Consider the following 20,376-nt stretch of genomic DNA (forward strand, 5'->3'; position numbering starts at 1 on the left):
CCCCAGTGTTGGCGGTGGGGCCTGGTGGGAGGTGGTTGGGTCACTGAGGTGGATCTTTCATGAATGGTTTAGCATCATTCTCTCGCTACTGTTCTTGAAATAGTGAGTTCTTGCGAGATCTGGTAGTTTAAAAGTATGTGGCACTTTCCCACCCTCTCTTTATTGCTCCTGTTTCTGCCATGTAAGATGCCATGCTTCAGCTTTGCCTTTCACAATGATTGGAAGCTTCCTGAGGCTCCCAGAAGCAGAAGTCCCTATGCTTCCTATACAGCCTGCAGCACAGTGAGCCAATTAAACCTCCTTTCTTTATAAATTACCCAGTTTCAGGTATCTCTTCATAGCAATGCAAGAATGAACTAATACACATGGTGCGGAAAATAGATTTCCTCAAAAGAATGGAGGGTTGTTACAATACGAAGGAAAAGGCTTGCTTGGAAAAAGTAAAGAAAGTTAGGGACAGTGAAACTGCTCACTGCATATTTCTTCTTAGACTTCAGGTAGAGTCGATTAGATGAATGGGCCAAAAGAACCAGGAAAAGGAAGAAGACACAGCTTGATCCCTGAGATTTGACACAGGATAAGAGGGAAAAGGAGGAAAGCCTTTGTATAGACCCAAATAATGTCCAGATCAGAATTTTCTTCCCAAGTTTAGAGTTTGTTAATATTTACACCTTGCTGCAGCACCATGTAGCTGGTGTCTCTGAATTCATGGGGAGTGAATGCTTCAGGGAGCACAATGGAAGGCTTCCACAGTCAAAGATAAATGTTAGTGGGGCTGACAGAAAAACAGCATCCTTCTCACCAAGTTTGCCCTGAGAACATCGAGAGATTTTTATTATAAGTTGAATGAACAAGAATAGTGAGAGTAAACAGCATTTGTTTTAGCTGCTGTGACTTCAGTACTACCACGAAAGGAGAATCTGTGAGGATTGGAGGTTTTTCTCATGTGGATCCCAGAAGCGCTTCACCGATATCTTGTCTGTCTGCTTAGGTCAGTGTTCCCAAAGATTATTTTGTAAATTTGAATAACAATGGCTACATCTCCAAATCCATATTTTTAAGATGATCACCAACTAACTCTGACATGCAGAGGAGTGATATTCTTGCTATGGTTTTATCCATCAGCAGACATGTCTGTGCCAATCCTAGAAGCTGAGATTGAGCTTATTCTCTGGTCTTTTGAGGCAAATCCAAACGATTTAAGTATCTTATCCTGTGGTAAATATAACTATAGGTCAATAGTATTGGTGGATGAACTTATCTAGAGGGTTTATAATGAAGGGTAAATTTCCATTAAAAGTTTAATATCACAATATTTTGCCTGATGCACATAGGCCAGTCACATTATCTGGGAATCATTTCTTCTCTTACAGGAGAAGAAAGTGATGCCAGATAATTTTATAAGGATTCAATGACTTTAATTACTGTATTTTTTCATTACTAAGAGTTATATATTCTTTACTTTTTAATAATATACATAATAAAATTTCCCTTTTTCTTTGAAACAAATTATTAATTGCATTTCTGTTATTGATGTCTTAAATGTGAAGCAATATGATATTTCAAGTAGTAGCAATTCCTCAACCAAAGGCCATTCATTTATTTATGCATTTGTGTGTTTAAGAAGTGTTTTCTAACCACCTGCCGAGTGTCTGATATTGTACTAGGTATGGGAATACAGCAGTGAAAAAAGCTTAAGTCTCTGCCATCTCAAATAATCTACTAATGATTAAACATGTGTTACTGACATTCCTTTAGTTTTATTCTAAAAACTTGCTTATATGATATTTTAGTGGATCATGGGATGGGCCAAGATAGATAAATTAGAAAAAGTAAAATGAATTATTCTCAGAAATGTCATGGCATGAAAAGAGCTTTCAAGTCAGACAGTTTGCTGTAAAAAAAATAGGGTTATAAAAAAGACCAACTATTCTTTAGATATGCAAGGAACCATTAGACAGCTAACAGGTGTCTTAGAAAAAAAAAAGCCAGAAGTGAAAATACAGGATTGACTTTTGGGAGAACAGATCAACAGTCCTCTGAATTTAGTATCTTGCCCACAAGGGGGTGCATTTTCCTAACACGTTGACATTTCCTGCTCACACTCATCCCTTCGGTGTGAGCTTAACCTTTCCTCACACTAAGAAGTCAACACCCAAGGACACCAGGGGGTCTAAAAATGAACTCTTCTCCAGGACCAGCGCTTGCACTGTTCTTAATGTTTGGTAAGTAAAATGGTGCTTACAACTTAGAATCTTTTGTTCCATTGTGTTGATTTAATCTTTAATCACAGTTTTCTCTGAGGGGTAGAGCTCAGATCACATCTAAGGTAACTTGGTATAAGTTACCTTATATCAAGTTTTTTTTTTTTTTTTTCAGGGGGAATCAATGGAGATTCAGTGGTCCAGACAGAAGGTGAAGTGCTCCTCTCTGAAGGGGATTCCCTGACTGTGAACTGCTCCTATGAATCCACAGGGTACCCTTCCCTTTTCTGGTATGTCCAATATCCTGGAAAAGGTCCAGAGCTCCTCCTGAAAGCCACGAAGGGCAATGACAAGGGAAGAAGCAACAAAGATTTTGAAGCCATGTACCGTACAGAAACCACTTCTTTCCACTTGGAGAAAGGCTCAGTTCGAGAATCAGACTCAGCTGTGTACTTCTGTGCTCTGAGTGACACAGTGACAGGGACTGCAGGGGGAGCTGAGCACAAACTCTAAGCAGCACAAGGGGCCTGGCTGCTGAGTGTCAGCTGCTGTGATCCACTCTGATTAGGGACCTGGAACTACTCTACTGTTGTTGTTCATCACTCACCCCAGGCACTCTGAGTGTGAAAGCCATCCAAATAAACTCTAAAACACGATAGAAGAACATGCCTTACACCAGATGCTTTAACAATAAGAGTGAAAACAGAATGTCTCCATAGTTCCTCAACCTTGCTTGACATTTGTGATTTTAAAAGTATAAAACCTCGAGATAAATGAAATGGTTTAGCTGTTCATTCCTGCATAAAATCTAGACAATCCTGGCCTTGTCTCAGGTCATCCAAGGAAATAGTATGTTTACAGACACAGTTGTGACAGATGAGGTTGCAAATGCTTAATGTATACCTGATGAGCTGGGGCAAGATGGGAGGATTTCTTAGGAATGCTTCTGCCCAAGAAATAATGGGTTCTTAAAGGAAACAAGAATTGTAGGGCAGGTGTGGTGGCACATGCCTGTAATCCCAGCACTTTGGGAGGCCAAGGACAGTGAACCATGAGGTCAAGAGATAGAGACCATTCTGGCCAATACGGTGAAATCCTGTCTCTACCAAAAATACAAAAATTAGTTGGGCATGGTGGTGGGCATCTGTAATCCCTGCTACATGAAAGGCTGAGGCAGGAGAATCACTTGCAGCCGGGAGGCGGAGGTTGCAGTGAGCCAAGATCATGCCACTGCATTCCAGCTTGGGTGACAGAGTAAGACTCCATCTCAAAAAAAAAAAAAAAAAAAAAAAAAAAAAAGAAAAAAGGAATTATAATATGAAGAAGTCAAATTTTCTGTATTTGCAGATGATATGATTTTATATTTGGAAAATCCTAAAGACTCCACACAAAAAACCTTAGGACTATAACTTCAGTAAAGTTGCAGGATAAAAAATCAACATACAGAAACCAGTAACATTTCCATATGTCAACAATAAACAATCTGAAAAAGAAATAAAAAAGTAATTCCATTTATAATAGCCATGAATAAAATTAAGTGCCTAGGGGTTAGTTTAACCAAAGAAGTGGAAGATCTCTATAATGAAAAGTATAAAATGCTGATGAAAGAAATTGAAGAGAACACACACAAAAAAAGAAAAGAAAAGAAAAACAACTCCATGTTCATGGATTGTAAGAAACAATATTGATAAAATATCCATACTACCCAAAGCAATATACAGATTCAGTACAATCTCTATCAAAATACCAATGCCATTCTTCACAGGAATAGAAAAAAATTCCTAAAATATATATGGAACCACAAAAGACCCAAAATAGCCAAAGCTATTCAAAAAGAATAGCTATTCAAAGCTAACAAAAAGAACAAAACTTGAAGAATTACATTACCTGACTTTAAATTATACTACAGAGCTATAGCAACCAAAACAGCATGGGACTGGCATAAAATTAGATAAATAGACCAATGGAACAGAATAGAGAACCTAGAAACAAATTCACACATCTAACGATGAGCCCATTTTTTGACAAAGGTGCCAAGGCTGGGGAAAAGACAGTCCCTTCTATAAATGGTGCTGAGAAAACTGGATATCCATGTGCAGAAGGATGAAACTAGACCCCTATCTCTCACCATATACAAAAATAAAATCAAAATGGATTGAAGACCTAAATTTAAGATCACAAACTCTAAAACTACTACAAGAAAACACTAGGGAAAATCTCTAGGACATTGGTCTGGGCAAAAATTTCTTGAGCAATAGCCCACAAGCACAGGCAACCAAAGTAAAAAGGACAAATGGGATTACATCAAGTTAAAACACTTCCGCACAGCAAAAAATACAATCAACAAAGTGAAAAGACAGTGCACAGAGTGGTGAAACATATTTGCAAACTACCGATTTGACAAGGGATTAATAACCAGAGTATATGAGGAGCTCAAACAACGCTATAGGAAGAAATGGAATAATCTGATTAAAAAATAGGCAAAAGATTTGCATAGACATTTCTCAAAAGAAGATGTACAAATGGTAAACAGGCATATGAAAATGTTCAACACTTACCAATCACTTGCATCTATGCTCAAATACTCTGTCTTTCCTCTCGTTAGAATGAAATCCCATGAGTGCAGGTACTTTACTTATTCTCAGCACTTACCATCATACTTGAAAAGTCAGGCATTTAAAAAAAATTGTTGAATTAAAATGAATAATAAAAATACCTCTGTCATTACCAGAACAAAACTACCGTTTATTCATTCAGTCAATAAAAATTCACTGTATGCCTATTTATTGACAGGCCATATTCTAGAAACTGACAATATAGCAGTGAATAGAACAGATAAAACTCCCTTATATTTTGGTTGAAGGTTAAGTTCATGTTAGCCATTACAATAAGCCTTTACATGAATCATCTCTTTTCAATTTTTCAAAAATTGTTAGGTAAGTGTTACCATACTTAGTTTCAGATGAGAAAGCTAAGGCTTAACTCTCCTATGTAATATCACATAGAGCCAGCATGCAGAATTTCAAACATATGTCCTAATTGCTAATCCATTGTGCTCACATAGACATGAAGGAGTTTATCATCTATATCATGTTGCAAACTGTAAGGAGGAAAAAAGCTGAATCAAAGTTTCTGAGCAATTGTAGCTCTGATCCCAAGATGGCAGTATTTGCATTTGCCCCGCCTGCAGTTCTGAATGTGTGGTATGTGTAAGATAGCGAAGCCTGGTCTCTAATTGGCTAGGCGTACTCTCTGAGGAACCCTTTGTTTAGTGTTAAAAACAGACAAGATTTTGAATACACAAATCAACTTCTGGGAGCAGATCTCTGCAGAATAAAAATGAAGTATCTGAGGACCTGCTTGGTGATTTTGTGGCTTTATTTTTATAGTAAGTTGGTGGACAGTTTTACCAACGTTAACATAGTAAGTCAAGGGAATATTTTCTTAGGATTTAGGGTAAAGGTATAGTCCATTGGGATAGGAGGAAGGGAGAAAACAGGATCATTTTCTATTTCACTTGGGATTCACTGTGGAGAGTAAGGAAGGGATGCAAATTGGACAGTATTAATACTGGATGACGGATATCTTGAATCTCACTTTGCTTTCTGAATAGGAGGGAATGGCAAAAACCAAGTGGAGCAGAGTCCTCAGTCCCTGGTCATCCTGGAGGGAAAGAACTGCACTCTTCAATGCAATTATACAGTGACTCCCTTCAACAACTTAAGGTGGTATAAGCAAGATGCTGGGAAAGGTCCTGTTACCCTGATAATCATGACTTTCAGTGAGAACACAAAGTCAAATGGAAGGTACACAGCAACTCTGGATGCAAACACCAAGCAAAGCTCTCTGCACATCACAGCCTCCCAGATCAGCGATTCAGCCTCCTACATCTGTGTGGTGAGCACACTGTGCTCCCCAGGCACTTGAAGCCAGTACCCAAACCTGTACCTGGAGGTTATAGGAGTTGGAGTAGAACATTATTTTTGATGCAGAATATAATTTCACAAGAGAGCGAATAGTTATCTCTCAGACATGATTTGAGTTGAGCTTGAGCCTAGAGTTCTGCATAGGCTCAAGTAGGATACATTATCCTCAAGTGAGGATAAAGACATTCTCACTCAACACACAAAGCTAACTGCTACATCTGGTTGTTCTCAAGGGCAAAACAGTCATGCTGTGTTACTCCTGCTGTGTTACTGTTACTGACAGTGTTGGTTTGAAGGGAGAGACTAGCTTGGTTTGCGGTCTGCAGACCTACCAGCAGAATGTTGACTAAATGAAACAGCAAGTTGATGTGGCTAATGGCAGTATATCGAGAAGTTTCCTTCTCCTGAAAGACATTTAGTTGTCATTTCATGGCTATTCAAGTTCTCAGAAAGCATCCTGTGAGAAGAAATCTGCTCTGCCATTTAGCTATGCTCCAGATCAAGGCATCTGTTCAGGTGCTGCACCAACTATCACCTTCCACCACTGCTCTTTTAGAGGACACTGGAAGGCCAGGGGACCCTGGCAGGCACACTCACTCTCAGGCAGCAGAACAACTGTCCCAGGCTTTTCAACTATCATTGTTTCAGAAAAGAGATTTAGGGACAGAATGCCTACCTGCCATTGTGAATTCCGGTTTGTACAACTTAGCTGTGAAGTTCTTTTTGGGACATTTAGAGAAATCTATATATAATTTGAGAATTAGATGAGAAAAGTATTTATTTAAAAGGCAGATATCAACTGTAAAAAATGGAAGGATATATACTAAGATATAAAAAATGTTAATCCCTTGGTGGTGGGAATATAATGTTTTTATTTTTTAATCTTTCCTTGTCTTCTGTGCTTTTAATTTTCTACAGTTCCTGGGTTTTTCTTCTATCAAAATAAATGTTATTAAAAATAACAAATGTCTTAAAATTTAAAGGAATGCATCTGATGTGTCATTATCAACTCACAGGAATTGATATTTAGAGATGATCACACATTCCAGAATATTGTTGAATAAGATTAATTTGATATCTTTATAAGCCCTACAAGTAAGTTCATTTCCAAGCTTAGTGAATTGATAATTTGTGAATAAATGAAGCCAGGACCTGGACTGTTCTTTGTAACTAGTCTGGAGATTGCTCAGGTGTCAAGACTTCAAAATACCTTGAATTCCAGAGCAAAAAGTAAACCTAGAAATATTCAGTAATCAGATATTTTTTTCCTGTTCTGTACCTCCTTTAAGTCTTTAGAGTGAAGAAATTAAAGTTTAGATTGCTACTACAGCAGACTGGCGTAAGTAATTATAAATTAATTAAAGAAAAGGATAAAATGCATGAAAATGGAATCAATAGGTAAAATTCCAAGTATGTGGACAAATAAGTTTTAAAGGTATTCTCAGGAGGAGATCACTGTGGCACAGAAAAGATAAATTATCATGGGGAGTAGCAAATTTAGTTAGGTCTTGAAGGACAGACACACATTGAATTTGTTCATTAAACAAATAATAGGACCAGATGTGGTGGCTCACACTTGTAATCCCAGTACTTTGGGAGGCCAAGGTGGGTAAATCACTTGAGGTTAGGCATTCGAGACCACTCTGGCCAATGTGAGGATACCCTGTCTCTACTAAAAATACAAAAATTAGCCAGGCATGGTAGCGTGTGCCTAAAATCCCAGCTACTAGGGAGGCTGAGGCAGGAGAATAGCTTGAAACTGGGAGGTGGAGGTTGCAGTGAGCCGAGACTGCACAACTGCATTCTAGCCTGGGTGACAGAATGAGAGTCCATTTCAAACAAAACAAAACAAAAATAACAAGTGACAGGTGTTTTCGTAGGTAGAAGGAGTAGGATAATAAACAAAATGGATAAATGCAGACACAAAAAACCTTCCCTCACGAGGCTTGAGTCTGTATTTGTGTATAGTGTTCACTTTCTTTTACAGGAATATCTTGGGAAGTTTGTATTCCAATAAAGGCATTTTCCTTGCTTGCTTTAGTTTAGTTTGCAAAGGTTTCATATGGTGATTAAAAGGCATAGGTATTGAAACGCTGTATCTATCACTTTCTAAATTACATTACCCTGGACAAAATTAATTAACCTCAGAGCACCTACATATCATCAATGATAATTATACATACATCACATGGTCATAAGAATTGAATTAAGTTAAATGAATTTAATTAAATGATTAAATTGCATTGGTAGAAAATAATTTTTCAGCTGATGGTAGTTATTCTTGGGTATAAATGATACAACAAAGGTAATTTAAAATAAGACAGTAAGAAAATTTGAGTATAGATTAAGGTTTACTTTTCCGCTCTCCTTCTGTTATGTTATTTTACTATGGTTATGGCCAAGATTCACATTGGCCTTATTCCATCCAATTATTTGAATTGACAGAATTGGCTTTCTTGTCTGTGTCTTTTTTTGTCTCATAGGTGTTCTGCACAGAAAATAAAGCCTTCTTGCTCTGGTATAACTTAGTGTAAATTCTATGATGAATCCACATGAGCTTTATGGAGCAGGACTCAGATATAACACCATTTTACTGACCTACAGTGCCAATAACTAGATCTATACCCGGGAGCTCATTTAACAGAGCTCTGCATTGGAAAGGAGAGAAATAACCTTTCTAGGTTTTCCTTGGGGGAGAAATCCTTTTTAGTTATTCAGTTTATAACTTGTACATACATGGTAGATGCTCAGGAAGTATTATAGAAGAAGAAAGGAAAGAGAAACCTCTAGGGGACAAATGCTAGATGCAGCTGACTGACAATTGGCACCTGGTCCTGCCAGGGTCCTTTTCCAAGTTACCTCTTCAGAGGTCAGGAAGAGCTGTGTAACCTGTGCGTGGGGGAGTAAATCTTGTTCGTGGCTGGATGGGGAGAGTCTCAGCTTCCTGCAACAAAGAACTATGAATATTCACTCAGAGAAACAAGAGATTTGGCTTGGTAGTGTTTGAGGGCTCCAAGACCCTAACCAGAGACCTCACTGAGTCTGAGGGATAAAAGTGGAGAAAGCCTTGGGAGTTTCATTTTTGATTTTCTCCTGGCAGCTGTGCCGTGAGTTTTGGGGCTCTGGAAATATCATTAAAAAGAGTAGATTGCAGTATCTTCTTTAAAAGTCTGGAAGTTATAGAAGGGTGGTTAGGGCCTCAATGCTCACCTGTGGGGGCTGTGAAAGAGAGTATATCTTCCAAATGAATGAATGTTCCTGAATGAATGTCCTCTATCTGTGCTCCTGTTTAAACAGGGTGAACAGCCTACATATGCCAGAGCAGAGACCTTTAATCCTGACTATCCAGGAGGAAACACACGCCATTCCTAATTGTGCTTATCAGAAGAGAACACTCTTCAACTTCCGCTGGTTCTGGCAGGATCCTGGGAAAGGACTCGTGTCTTTGGCTTTAATTCAATCAAGCCAGAAGGAGCAGGGAGACAAACATTTTAAAGAACTGCTTGGAAAAGAGAAGTTTTACAGTGTTTGGAATATCCCGGCCTCCCATCCTGGAGATTCAGCCACCTCTTCTGTGCTTTGCAGCACAGTGTCTCCCCAGCACCTGCAGCCGGTACCACAGCCTGCAGCTGGGACCCTTGACACAGGCCTAGCCTTGCAGGTGGGAGTGAAGGTTTTTTTTTTTAAATGTGTAGAAGGAATTTACTTTATAACTTCTGTCTCCAAACAGAAGTGAAGGATAATGCATCTTTCTTATGTAATAAATCTGAATTTATATTAAATTAAATTTCCTTTTGTTATTATTGAAATTTCATTCCTGAATGCAGATTGTTTGCCCACAGATTCTTTCCATTGCTTTACTCTTTAAGAGGGCAGGCCCCTTTGTGGTGCAGGCTCTGAGTCTATGAAGCAAGTTTTCTGCAGGCTGTACCCTCATCAACAACACTTTACCCGTTTGATCATATATTCATGATGTTTTTGGTATCTGTGTACCATACATACCATTATTTACTTAATATTAAGTTGATGTTTATGTTAAATAGACTTTAAAAATAACTATGTAAAAATTGTCTTCATTTTACCAGATGCCATCTGTGAAATCATGTATATGATATAAATCATATATTTAAAGTGCTGGTTATATTTTTCTGAATACAAATTAAAATAGCACCATGTGTGTAACAACTGGAAATGTTGATAAAGGGACTCAAAAGCAGGTAGGAGAAAGAATCCGAAATGTGAAGCTAGGCCAATTGAAATTATTTAGTCTAAGAAGCAGAAGGGAAAAGATTGAAGAGAGCTTAAGAGACCTGCAAAACATTGTAAAAAGTACAGCCATAGGTACAACAGGATTCCCAGAGTAAGAGGAAAGGAAAAAGCAGGTAGACTATTTGTGAAAATAATGACTCCAAAATTCTCAAATTTGTTGGAAGGCATGAATCTATACAACCAAGAAGCTCAATGAGGATCAGGTAGAAAAAAGGCAAAAAATAAAAAAATAATAAAAATAAATCACATTGAGATACATTATAATCTAACAAACTGTTTAAAGAAAAAGACAATTTGAGAATCTTGAAAGCTGCAAGAGATAAGTGACTAATCACATGGAAGGAATCTTTCAAAAGATTGGCAGTCAATTGTTCATCAGAAACCATAGAAGCCAGAAGGAAGTGGATGGCATATTTAAAGTGTTTAAATTAAAAAAAAAAATTGTCAATCAACAATTTTATATCAGGCAAAACTACTGTTCTAAAACAAAGAAGAAATTAAGACAGTCCCAGATAAATAAAAACCCAGAATATACATCACTTGTAGACCTACTCTACAAGAAAACCTAAATGGAATCTTTCAGACAGAAAAGAAATAGCACTAGACAGTAACTTGGAGTCATGCAAAAATAGTGAACAATGGTAAAGGTAGTTAGATAGATAAAAATAAAGCCAATTTTTTTGTAGTTTTTGTTTGTAACTCCCATTTTTCCTAAATTAACAAACTAATATATAAACAATAATTATAATTATATTGTATATAATTATACTCAATAATCTCATTGTGTATAATGAGAACACAATGAGTAAAAAGGTGTTTTTCCCTGTGTATAAAAATTTCCTTTGTTGTTGTTTTTTTTTTTAATAGTACAACTTACATATTTCAAATAGACACAAAATTAGTAGCATTTACAGTAGTATCTTAAGATACATTGACTTTGAATAAGACCTTGCTTTCAATACTTTGAGGTTCACAAGACATATCTAGAAAATTTCATGCTATGGAAAATGAAGACTGTTTAATCTAATGGGGAAGGGGACTATGATTTCTCTTTGACTAATTGCCATAACATTGCCCTTAAGGCATGTGAAGGAGTTTCATGTTATTTAGAAGTTAGTAGTCACAGAAGCTTTTGCAGTACAACTTTGATGTATAAATTCTGTCATTTTGCTAGCACTGATATTGCTCATGGGTCCACCACAACATTTATCTATTGGCCCATACTATTTTTTGTTACAAATATCAAAAAGGTGATTTCTTCCTGAAAATACTGTGTTTCAAGTCCCCATTCAATTTTAGATGTTATATTTGTTTTTTATGAATTTTCCAAGACTGTAGTGGCTGCATTCTTGGGTTGCTATCACTCTTCCTTTGGTTTTTACACTTACTGAGAAGTGGCTGTTGTAATTTCTGTCATGTGCAATGTATTCTTGGAGAAAGAGATTTCAATATTAGCATATTCTCCTTCATTCTATGTCCTATGCAGTAGTTGGTGGGAATGGGAAGGGCCTGCCCAGGCCATCATTGATGAATACTGACTAAATGACTCTTGAGCAGAAAAGAGCCTGCATCATTGCTAGCCTATAGCTGCCAGCTTCTGCAAGGACACAAAACAGATTATGAACAAGAGGAGTTGTGCTTGTTTCTCTGTAGACTCAGTTAAGTTTCTTGTATAGTTAACCCTCCAGAGATCTGGTTTGCTTTTTAGGTTAGAATGAAAAGGCAAAGAGAAAGACCAGTTTCATAAATTTTGGATTCATTCCTAAACTTAAAACCAGAAAAGAAATAAGGGGAATTAGACAAATGAACAGGCACATAAAAGTCCAGGTAGTGAAGGTAAGTCAATCTCATTTGCAACAGGCCAAATAAGTACTGTTTTGACATGCATGTGTCATCGGTGTAAGACAGAATGACGAATTCCAAGCTCTAGTCCTGGCTTTGTTGAAAATTGTTGCCTAGGCTGTGAGGTGGAACCATGTTTGTTCAGTTAGATTTTAGGCCATTCTATTTTGAAAGAATTCTTTTGAATTACAGGAAATTTCTTTAAAAATTAGAGATAACAGAAGGGTAAGGGGATGTGTGGCATGACATGGAGAAGAGCTATGCAATGTGAAGTGCTCCTTGAATTGCAGGAATCTCACTCAAAGTTTTGTAATAGATTGCTTCATGACTGATTGTTCAGTGTAGGAAAGTGGCTATTAGAAACAACTGCTCTTATACAAGAGTTGCCATATGATACCAACACATACACACATAAACATCCCCTACAGACACTGACTTCGAGGTTTTGCTTCTCAAAATTTTAATTAACGAATGTGTCAGAGTTTTATATTCACCCGTTCACTTAATACAGGCCTACATTTTGAGTACATCTTTGATTACCATGATTCCACAAGATGGCAGTGTGTTCTTAGGGACCCTGAGGACAGCTCTCAGGTGCTCGTGTGTGTGTGTGTGTGTGTGTGTGTGTGTGTGTGTGTGTGTGTGTATGAAGGAGAGAGAGAAGGGGACAGGGGATAAGAGGAGGGGTTAGTGATGTGCCAGGGGTTGTGAAAAGAACCTCTTTTTTCTAATTGGTAGGACAGATTCTTTTTATGATTCCTAAAGTGAAAGAAATAAAATATTTGTGCTAGGTTCATTTTTTTTAAATTTAAAGTTGGAATCTTCAGTGAACCAGAGCAGAAAAGAATGATGAAATCCTTGGGAGTTTTACTGGTGATCCTGTGGCTTCAGTTAAGCTGTGAGTTTGGGCATCTCTACAGGAACATAATGTACAATATTTGGAGATAATGTCTATCCTAGGCCGGTGGCTAGAAGCCTGAATTTTTTTTTCCCTCTAGTTAAGAGAGTGTAGAAGGCCCGTAAAAAGATTATTAGAATTCTGGGGAGTAAGTGTTTACCTCCTAATTTGTCTTCTCTGTCTGACCACTGTCTTTTTCACAGGGGTTTGGAGCCAACAGAAGGAGGTGGAGCAGGATCCTGGACCCTTCAATGTTCCAGAGAGAACCACTGTTGCTTTCAACTGCACTTATAGCAACAGTGCTTCTCGGTCTTTCTTCTGGTACAGACAGGATCCCAGGAAAGGACCTAAGTTGCTGATGTCCGTATACTCCAGTGGAAATGAAGATGGAAGGTTTACAGCACAGCTCAGTAGAGCCAGCCGGTATCTTTCCCTGCTCATCAGAGACTCCCAGCTCAGTGACTCAGCCACCTACCTCTGTGCAGTGAGCACAGAGTGCTCCCCAGACACCTGCAGTCTGTACCCAAACCTGCTCGGCCCAGGAATGCCTGAGGTAGAGCTTAGACTGCAGGGCAGTAAAGTTCTCTTTGCTCTCTAGATTCAAGTGGAAATTAAGATTACTAGTATGGAGGACTGATTGATTAGGGAAGTATTAATATAATTCTGAAAATAATTGAGACCCTCAAGGAAAATGAAAGATACAGTCTTGATCTGGTTAAAATATTTTCCAGTATTCCCTTCCTACTTTAGTATATACATATATGTATATATTTTGAGACAAAGTCTCTCTCTGTTACCCAGGCTGGAGTGCAGTGGTGTGATCTCAGCTCACTCCGCCTCCTAGGTTCAAGTGATTTGCCTTCCTCAGCCTCCCATGTATCTGGGATTACAGGCACGTGCCATCACACCTGGCTAATTTTTTCTTAATTTTTAGTAGAGACGGGGCTTCACTATGTTAGCCAGGATGGTCTTGATCTCCTGACCTCATGATCCACCCGCCTCAACCTACCAAAGTGTTGGGATTACAGGCATGAGCCACTGCTCCTGGCAGTTTTAAAATATTTTTATCTTTCTTCTGGAGAGATTAAAAAAATGTTTTTTATTGAGATAACTGACAAACCAAAAGGAGCACATACTTATTTCATACGTACCCATTACAGTCTATGCCATAAGCATATCCATCATCTCTAAAAGTTTACTTCCTCCTTTTTAAAAATTTAGGTATGATTGATATATGGCAAGGTACATATATTATATAATGTATACATTTTAATGCCCACACTAGTTTTATGCCACATCTTTGCTTTATGAGATTGTTTTTATGACCCTTTTTGTTTTTATCAGGAAAAGATTTTCATACAATAACAGATATTCTGTCAGTCTATAGGACATCTTATTATTTCCCTGTTTAGTTGCCCAAGAAGTTTGAAAGTCATTGCTTTAGGAATGCAACAGAAAAACACAAATACAAAATTAAAAAAATCAGCAAACTACTGTGAAAATCCTGTAAGTCATAAATTATTTTAGTTATAGAAAACTCACCCCATCTCCAGCCTCAGCTGCAGCGCCACTCATGATTTATATAAGGGCACATTTGATGAGTAGATGGAAGAACTAGAGGGGAGAGGGTGAGAACTGGTTAAAAAAAAAGCCTAGGTAGTTGCAGAGATGAAAGATAGAGAGAAAGTCTATGTTGCAATTTTTGGGTAAAGTCTGAATTGAACTCAAAACCTTGTGGAAGAGTATATTGATTCCTTTGTAATTGAGTGTGGCATTAGCCTTACCCACAGCATGCCACATACTCACAGCCCCTGCTGGAATGACTTAAAATTCATTGAGAAGGATCTCCAAGTATCTAAAAGAAGTCTAGACACCAAGGCGCTTTGTTATTATGAGCAAAGACCTGTATAAATCACTTACCAGAGACCATATGGTATTGAGCATGTTTCAGCAAATGTTGGAGGAGAGTGGGAAACACTGAAGAGCATATAAACGCTTCCCTCCTCTGACTACCTGGCACCACAGATTTTCCCTGCAATGTATACTAAGATAACGCAAAATATTTGTGCCTGATGAAAATAAGGCTTTTTAGTAGATATTAAGTTGAATTTCAGGAAAAAACTTTGAACGTCACTTTATTATAAAAGTGAAGTTGTAGCCTGTTGGGCATGATATTGTTTATGTAGTCCCCAAAGTGGGAAAGGTTAGAAATGGAGAATTAAGACTTCTGTCCAGGGTTGTTCCCATAGTCACTGATGAAAAGGATGCAACTCAGTCAAATTTGCTCCAAATTATTAATCTGAAGAACAAAAGACTGAAAAAATCTTTCCACGTCTTAGAAGAAAGATTTGAAAGGCAGTAAGGAAGAGCAGAAAGTTGCACCAGAATCAAGATACTTAAATTTTAGTTCCATATTTATTGTATCACTTCTGGTTTCCTGGCATTCTGGAAAGAATCTGTGTTGTGTTTTTTGTTTGACTATTTATGTTACTAATGGGCCATCTATTAGGCTACATATTATATATATTTTAGGATTCGTTTCAGTATTAAATGAGATAACATACAGCCTTGGGATGAGTTCCTTAAAAGCAAAGGCTGCACTTGGAATTCTTTCTCCATAATTGATTGAAGAAACCAGGTTGAGACGGGGGAAAGGCTAAGCATGGACACAGTCCAGCGGGCGTCTTGATCCAGCCTGACCTCACAGGGAGCTCTGGAGCGTGAACTACATCACAGGGTTGATCCCTCCTACCCTGAGGCAAAGGGACCAGACTGCTCTGACATACTGTGGGTAAGAATAGGTCCTCATTGGCTGTGGTGTTTCTTGGGGTAGCGGTAAATGCTGCTGGGAAATGGTGACTCTCATTGGCTGAGGTCAACTAGGAAAAGGGGCAACTGTGAGTCGAGAGTAGCCAACACTCACAGTAGCAGGGGATGGCTACACTGTCCTGGGAAAGGGGATTGAGGCTGAGGACAGCAGTGTTCATTATTAACATGGAACTTGCCTGGGATGTGGGCAGCATTCAAGAAATAACAAACTTTAATTGTATTCTGAATTTTAATTTATTTCTCTATTCGAGGGGGTTTACACAGGTGGCCTTACCAATTTTGAAGAGTTGAAATAATGTTAAAACACTTGTTAACAGAAACCATCTAAATAAATATAAAAAATAAATATAAGGAAATATTTTTTCAAAGCTAAAATTCAGGAATTTTAAAAAAAATGGTGACCAAAGAACCACTCTACTATCTCGGTTGCTTTTGGGAATTTTGAGATGACATTCTGTTCAGCACTCACTTTCCTGGTTGCAATGATTCTCATGATTTACAGTTCATAACTCGGGGCTTCCATGTGTAGAGAGAACAACAGAGATACCATCTATATTTATACATGACTAATGCTATTTTGTTATTAATTTGTATTTAAGAACAGAGGACTGGGTAGCAGGATGGCATCTTCATGTCATTGTGCCCATGTTCCCCACAAGGTTTCTTCTTGAATGGGGTGCCTGGCCAGTAGTGTGGGTATGTGGGCCCATCATGTGAATTGACAGGCTTCTTTATAGGATGAATGAGGAGAGGGAACTGATAATTAAGTTGCTTCTTTTTGTTCCCTGCACCTAATATCATTGAAAATGGCCTAATTCTGTCAACTACTCATAATAAAAACTGAAACCGCCCCACATGGTTCATGTAAACTCTCATAAAGAGTAAATGCCCCAGGTTGGCTTCATATACTTCTCAAACACAAATACAGAAGCAGGATGGTGCAAACAGAGAGAGGCTAGTGCAGCTATTCCATATGTGGGCTTTCACTATGTTCTCTTGTGTTCTGTTCCTCTCACCCTTTATCACCTACTCTCTTTCTCAACCCAGAACCTCTCCAGGGTCCCACCCAGTAGGTTCCCTTCACTCACATTTCCACTATAATCTTCTCATAGTTCATTCTGGCCTGAACTTTTTCCCTCTCCGTTTTATCCATCAGTGTGCTTGTATCCACTTTTCATCTACCTCATGGGAATTGTGATATCTTTCATCTTTTTATTACTTTTACTATTAATGGATTCAGGTCATTCTGTTTATGCTTTTAGATTTCATTTCAGTGGGAATTTTAGAGAGTTAAGAGGACAGCACATACGTTTAGTTAGAAGTTTTGTATCAGAAGCCCTCCCTAGTAACATTTAACTTTTCAAACTGACTGTATAATTTTGTCTTACATTTGGTAAAAAATTTATAGGCAGAATCAAGGAATAGATCAGAAGTCCAAGAGAAAACTGATTTCGGGTTGGTACAAGTCAATGGAGTATTCAGAAAGCAGTTTTTGTTCTGACCTTTTAAAATTGCATTTTACCTGAGATTTTTCTCCTTATTTGGTTATTTCATTTTCAGGATCCAATGATCTCTATGCTACAATAAGTTGGGTGCGGAAGGTTTTTTGCTCAAAAGCTTCACTTTGTTATTGGGGGACATAACAGTCTGTTCTTGTTAGATATGCCTTGTCTCCCACCCACAGGGCACTGCTGCTTGCTTAGCTCTGTTGAGCGTCGCTGTCAGTACCTCTCACGATTTCCACACCTCTCACAGGTTCCTCTTGTTCTGGTCTGCTGGTTGCACTCCTTTCAACTGTATTGAGTTCATGTAGGTTTACTTTTAAAAAAATTTCTTTAACTACTTTGATAATCACTTAGTTATATGTTATATTTTCTTCCACTTATCATTCTGTTCAAGTTTCTTCATAGACTTCATAGATGGAGGAATTTAATTGTGGAGATAGAGAAACTGCATTAGTTATTTTTTTTTTTTTTTTAGTGTCAGATTCAAATAATTTGGCACATTATGTCAGTCTATTCTGAACACTGACAGCTGGAACAGGACTCTCACTTTCTCTTCTTAAATATAAGTTATCTAAGTTATTTTCTCCTAGGTTCACAAATATTAAACTTGTTGACCTGAAATTAGGAAGTCTTTCCCACACTTCTACTTGAGAAAGAAAATTCTTGCTTTTAATTGTTTGCTTTGTTTAAGTAATTAATGACATATGGTCCAGGCTGATTTTAAGTATGAGTCTCTGTTTTTTTTTTTTTTTTTTTTTTTTTTCAGAATCAAATAAAGGAATAATATCTTACACCTACTGTAATGCTCACATCTAGCTGCACAGGCCCATATGAAGCTCAGCCCCGACTGAGCCAACTGATCACCTCCCCTCTCCCTGATGAATGGCTTTACTAATACAGTGTCTCTATGGTTTTCCAAAGTCTAGAACGTTGTCTTCTGTGACTAATTTCTCAGTGAAGTAAATTACCCTTCTATTTTTACATAACTCTCACTTCTCATGTATGTAAAATTAAAACCATATACTCTACGGAAGGTGACGTCATCACAGACTCGGGAAGAAGGAAACACTTTCTGTTGGTTTTGATATCACATCTCTCAAATGAGAAGGAAACAGTTCACTTCCTTGGATCTGGGGTTCCGCCTGTGGCCTCCAGGGGGCGACGTTGCTCTAAGGAGGCATCTGTTTTCGTCCCAGACCATCCTCATTTCACTGAGCCTCCCCCCTGCAGCTGGCTGATGCAGCTCACCGATGTCTGTGCAGAGAGTTGTGACGAGAACAAGAGGGCAGAACACATCCAGACTCCTTAAGGGAAGCCTTCTTTCTGTTTTTGAAACTTTTCAAAGTCAGGGACTTGTCCAGTCCAACCTCCCCACCGCTCCTAGCTCCCGAGGCTCAGTGCTCTTGGCTTCTGTCTGCCCTGCTGAGGGTCCTGCATTGTTGCCACTGCTCAGCCATGCTCCTGCTGCTCGTCCCAGTGCTCGCGGTGATTTTTGTCCTGGGTGAGTAGCATTCCATTCCTTTTCCTCCTTTTGTAAATGTGACTATGTTGTAATTGCCTCTAAACAGACACATCTTTTCTTAGAGAAGTCTGTGCTGCTTTTGCTTACACAGTATTGGTGTTGCAGGAGGAACCAGAGCCCAGTCTGTGACCCAGCTTGACGGCCAGGTCACTGTCTCTGAAGGAGCCCCTGTGCTGCTGAAGTGCAACTACTCGTCGTCTGTTTCAGCGGTGTATCTCTTCTGGTACGTGCGACACCCCAACCAAGGACTCCAGTTTCTCCTGAAGTATGTATCAGGATCCACCCTGGTTAAAGGCATCAAAGGTTTTGAGGCTGAAATTAAGAAGAGTGAAAGCTCTTTCCACCTGAAGAAATCTTCAGCCCATGTGAGCGATGCAGCTGAGTACTTCTGTGCTGTGAGTGACACAGTGCCTGAGACTGCAGGGGAGCTGAACACAAACCATCTGAGAGGCTGAGACTTTCTGTCACTCAAGAACTCAACCTTGAAGTCTGTTTTATAATGTTAAATAGCCATTCAAAGTTTCTGATGCTTACTGGTGTATGCTATATTTTTTTCCATCTGTTTATTTTTAAACTATGACTTTAAATTTAAAGTGTGTTGCCTTTAGGTAGCTGAATATAGGGTCTTCCTTTCTATCCACTAGGTCAATCTCTGGTTTTGCAATGGGAAGTTTAGATAATTGTAATATAATATGTATTAATGAAATTGAATTTTAGTATACTATGTTATTATTGTGTTTCTGTTTCACCCTTATTTATTTTTATTTATTTATTTTTTTAAACTGACTTTTTTGGGATTATTTGAATATTTTAAACACTACGTTATCTATGGACTGCTTTGGTTATATTTCCATATTTTTTCAGTGGTTGCTCTGGAGATTATAATACATACGACTAACTATCCAGGGTCTTCTGTGATATTGTTCCTTTTTATGTAAAATGCAGAAATTTATACACAATATGTCTCTTTATCCATCAACACTGAAGTTTGTTGTAGTAGTTCATGTATATTAAAGCCACATATATTGGAAACCTCACCATATAGTGATACAATTTTTGTTTTAAATAATTGTATGGACTGTATAAAACTTACTAGGAATAATAATAAATATGTCATGTTTAATATCTATTTACCAACTCTGGAGTCCTTGCTTTGTTTCTAAAGTAAGTTTTCCTCTGATACCAGGAGATGTGTTTGAAATGATGTCGTTCCCTTCAAACTTGAAAAACTCCCTTTAATATTTTTTTCTAGAGTAGGAGTGCTGGTAATTGTATTTTTTAATCATATGTTATCTGAAGAGGTCTTTATTCTTAATTTGCCCGTTATTTGTGGAAGATATTTTTACTGGATCTGTAATTCTGTGCCAACCATCCCCCCTCC

At 38.1% G+C, this 20,376-nt stretch overlaps 3 gene segments (V, D, J or C); all 3 read left to right on the top strand.

Annotated features, from left to right (window-relative positions):
• The first annotated feature begins 319 nt into the window (after positions 1 to 319).
• On the top strand, positions 320 to 3,133 carry LOC116541472. The segment is given in 2 exon segments: positions 320 to 2,225; positions 2,380 to 3,133. Coding segments are annotated over 2 exon segments (384 nt in total).
• Positions 3,134 to 5,515: 2,382 nt separating this feature from the next.
• LOC116541474 lies at positions 5,516 to 6,140 on the top strand. The segment is given in 2 exon segments: positions 5,516 to 5,592; positions 5,818 to 6,140. Coding segments are annotated over 2 exon segments (363 nt in total).
• A 12,117-nt stretch (positions 6,141 to 18,257) lies between these two features.
• Positions 18,258 to 20,124, top strand: LOC116541466. The segment is given in 2 exon segments: positions 18,258 to 18,974; positions 19,101 to 20,124. Coding segments are annotated over 2 exon segments (396 nt in total).
• Positions 20,125 to 20,376: the final 252 nt, after the last annotated feature.

This window comes from Sapajus apella, unplaced genomic scaffold, assembly GCF_009761245.1.
Source record: "Sapajus apella isolate SASKATOON/1434 unplaced genomic scaffold, GSC_monkey_1.0 scaffold151, whole genome shotgun sequence".
NCBI classification, from domain to species: domain Eukaryota; kingdom Metazoa; phylum Chordata; class Mammalia; order Primates; family Cebidae; genus Sapajus; species Sapajus apella.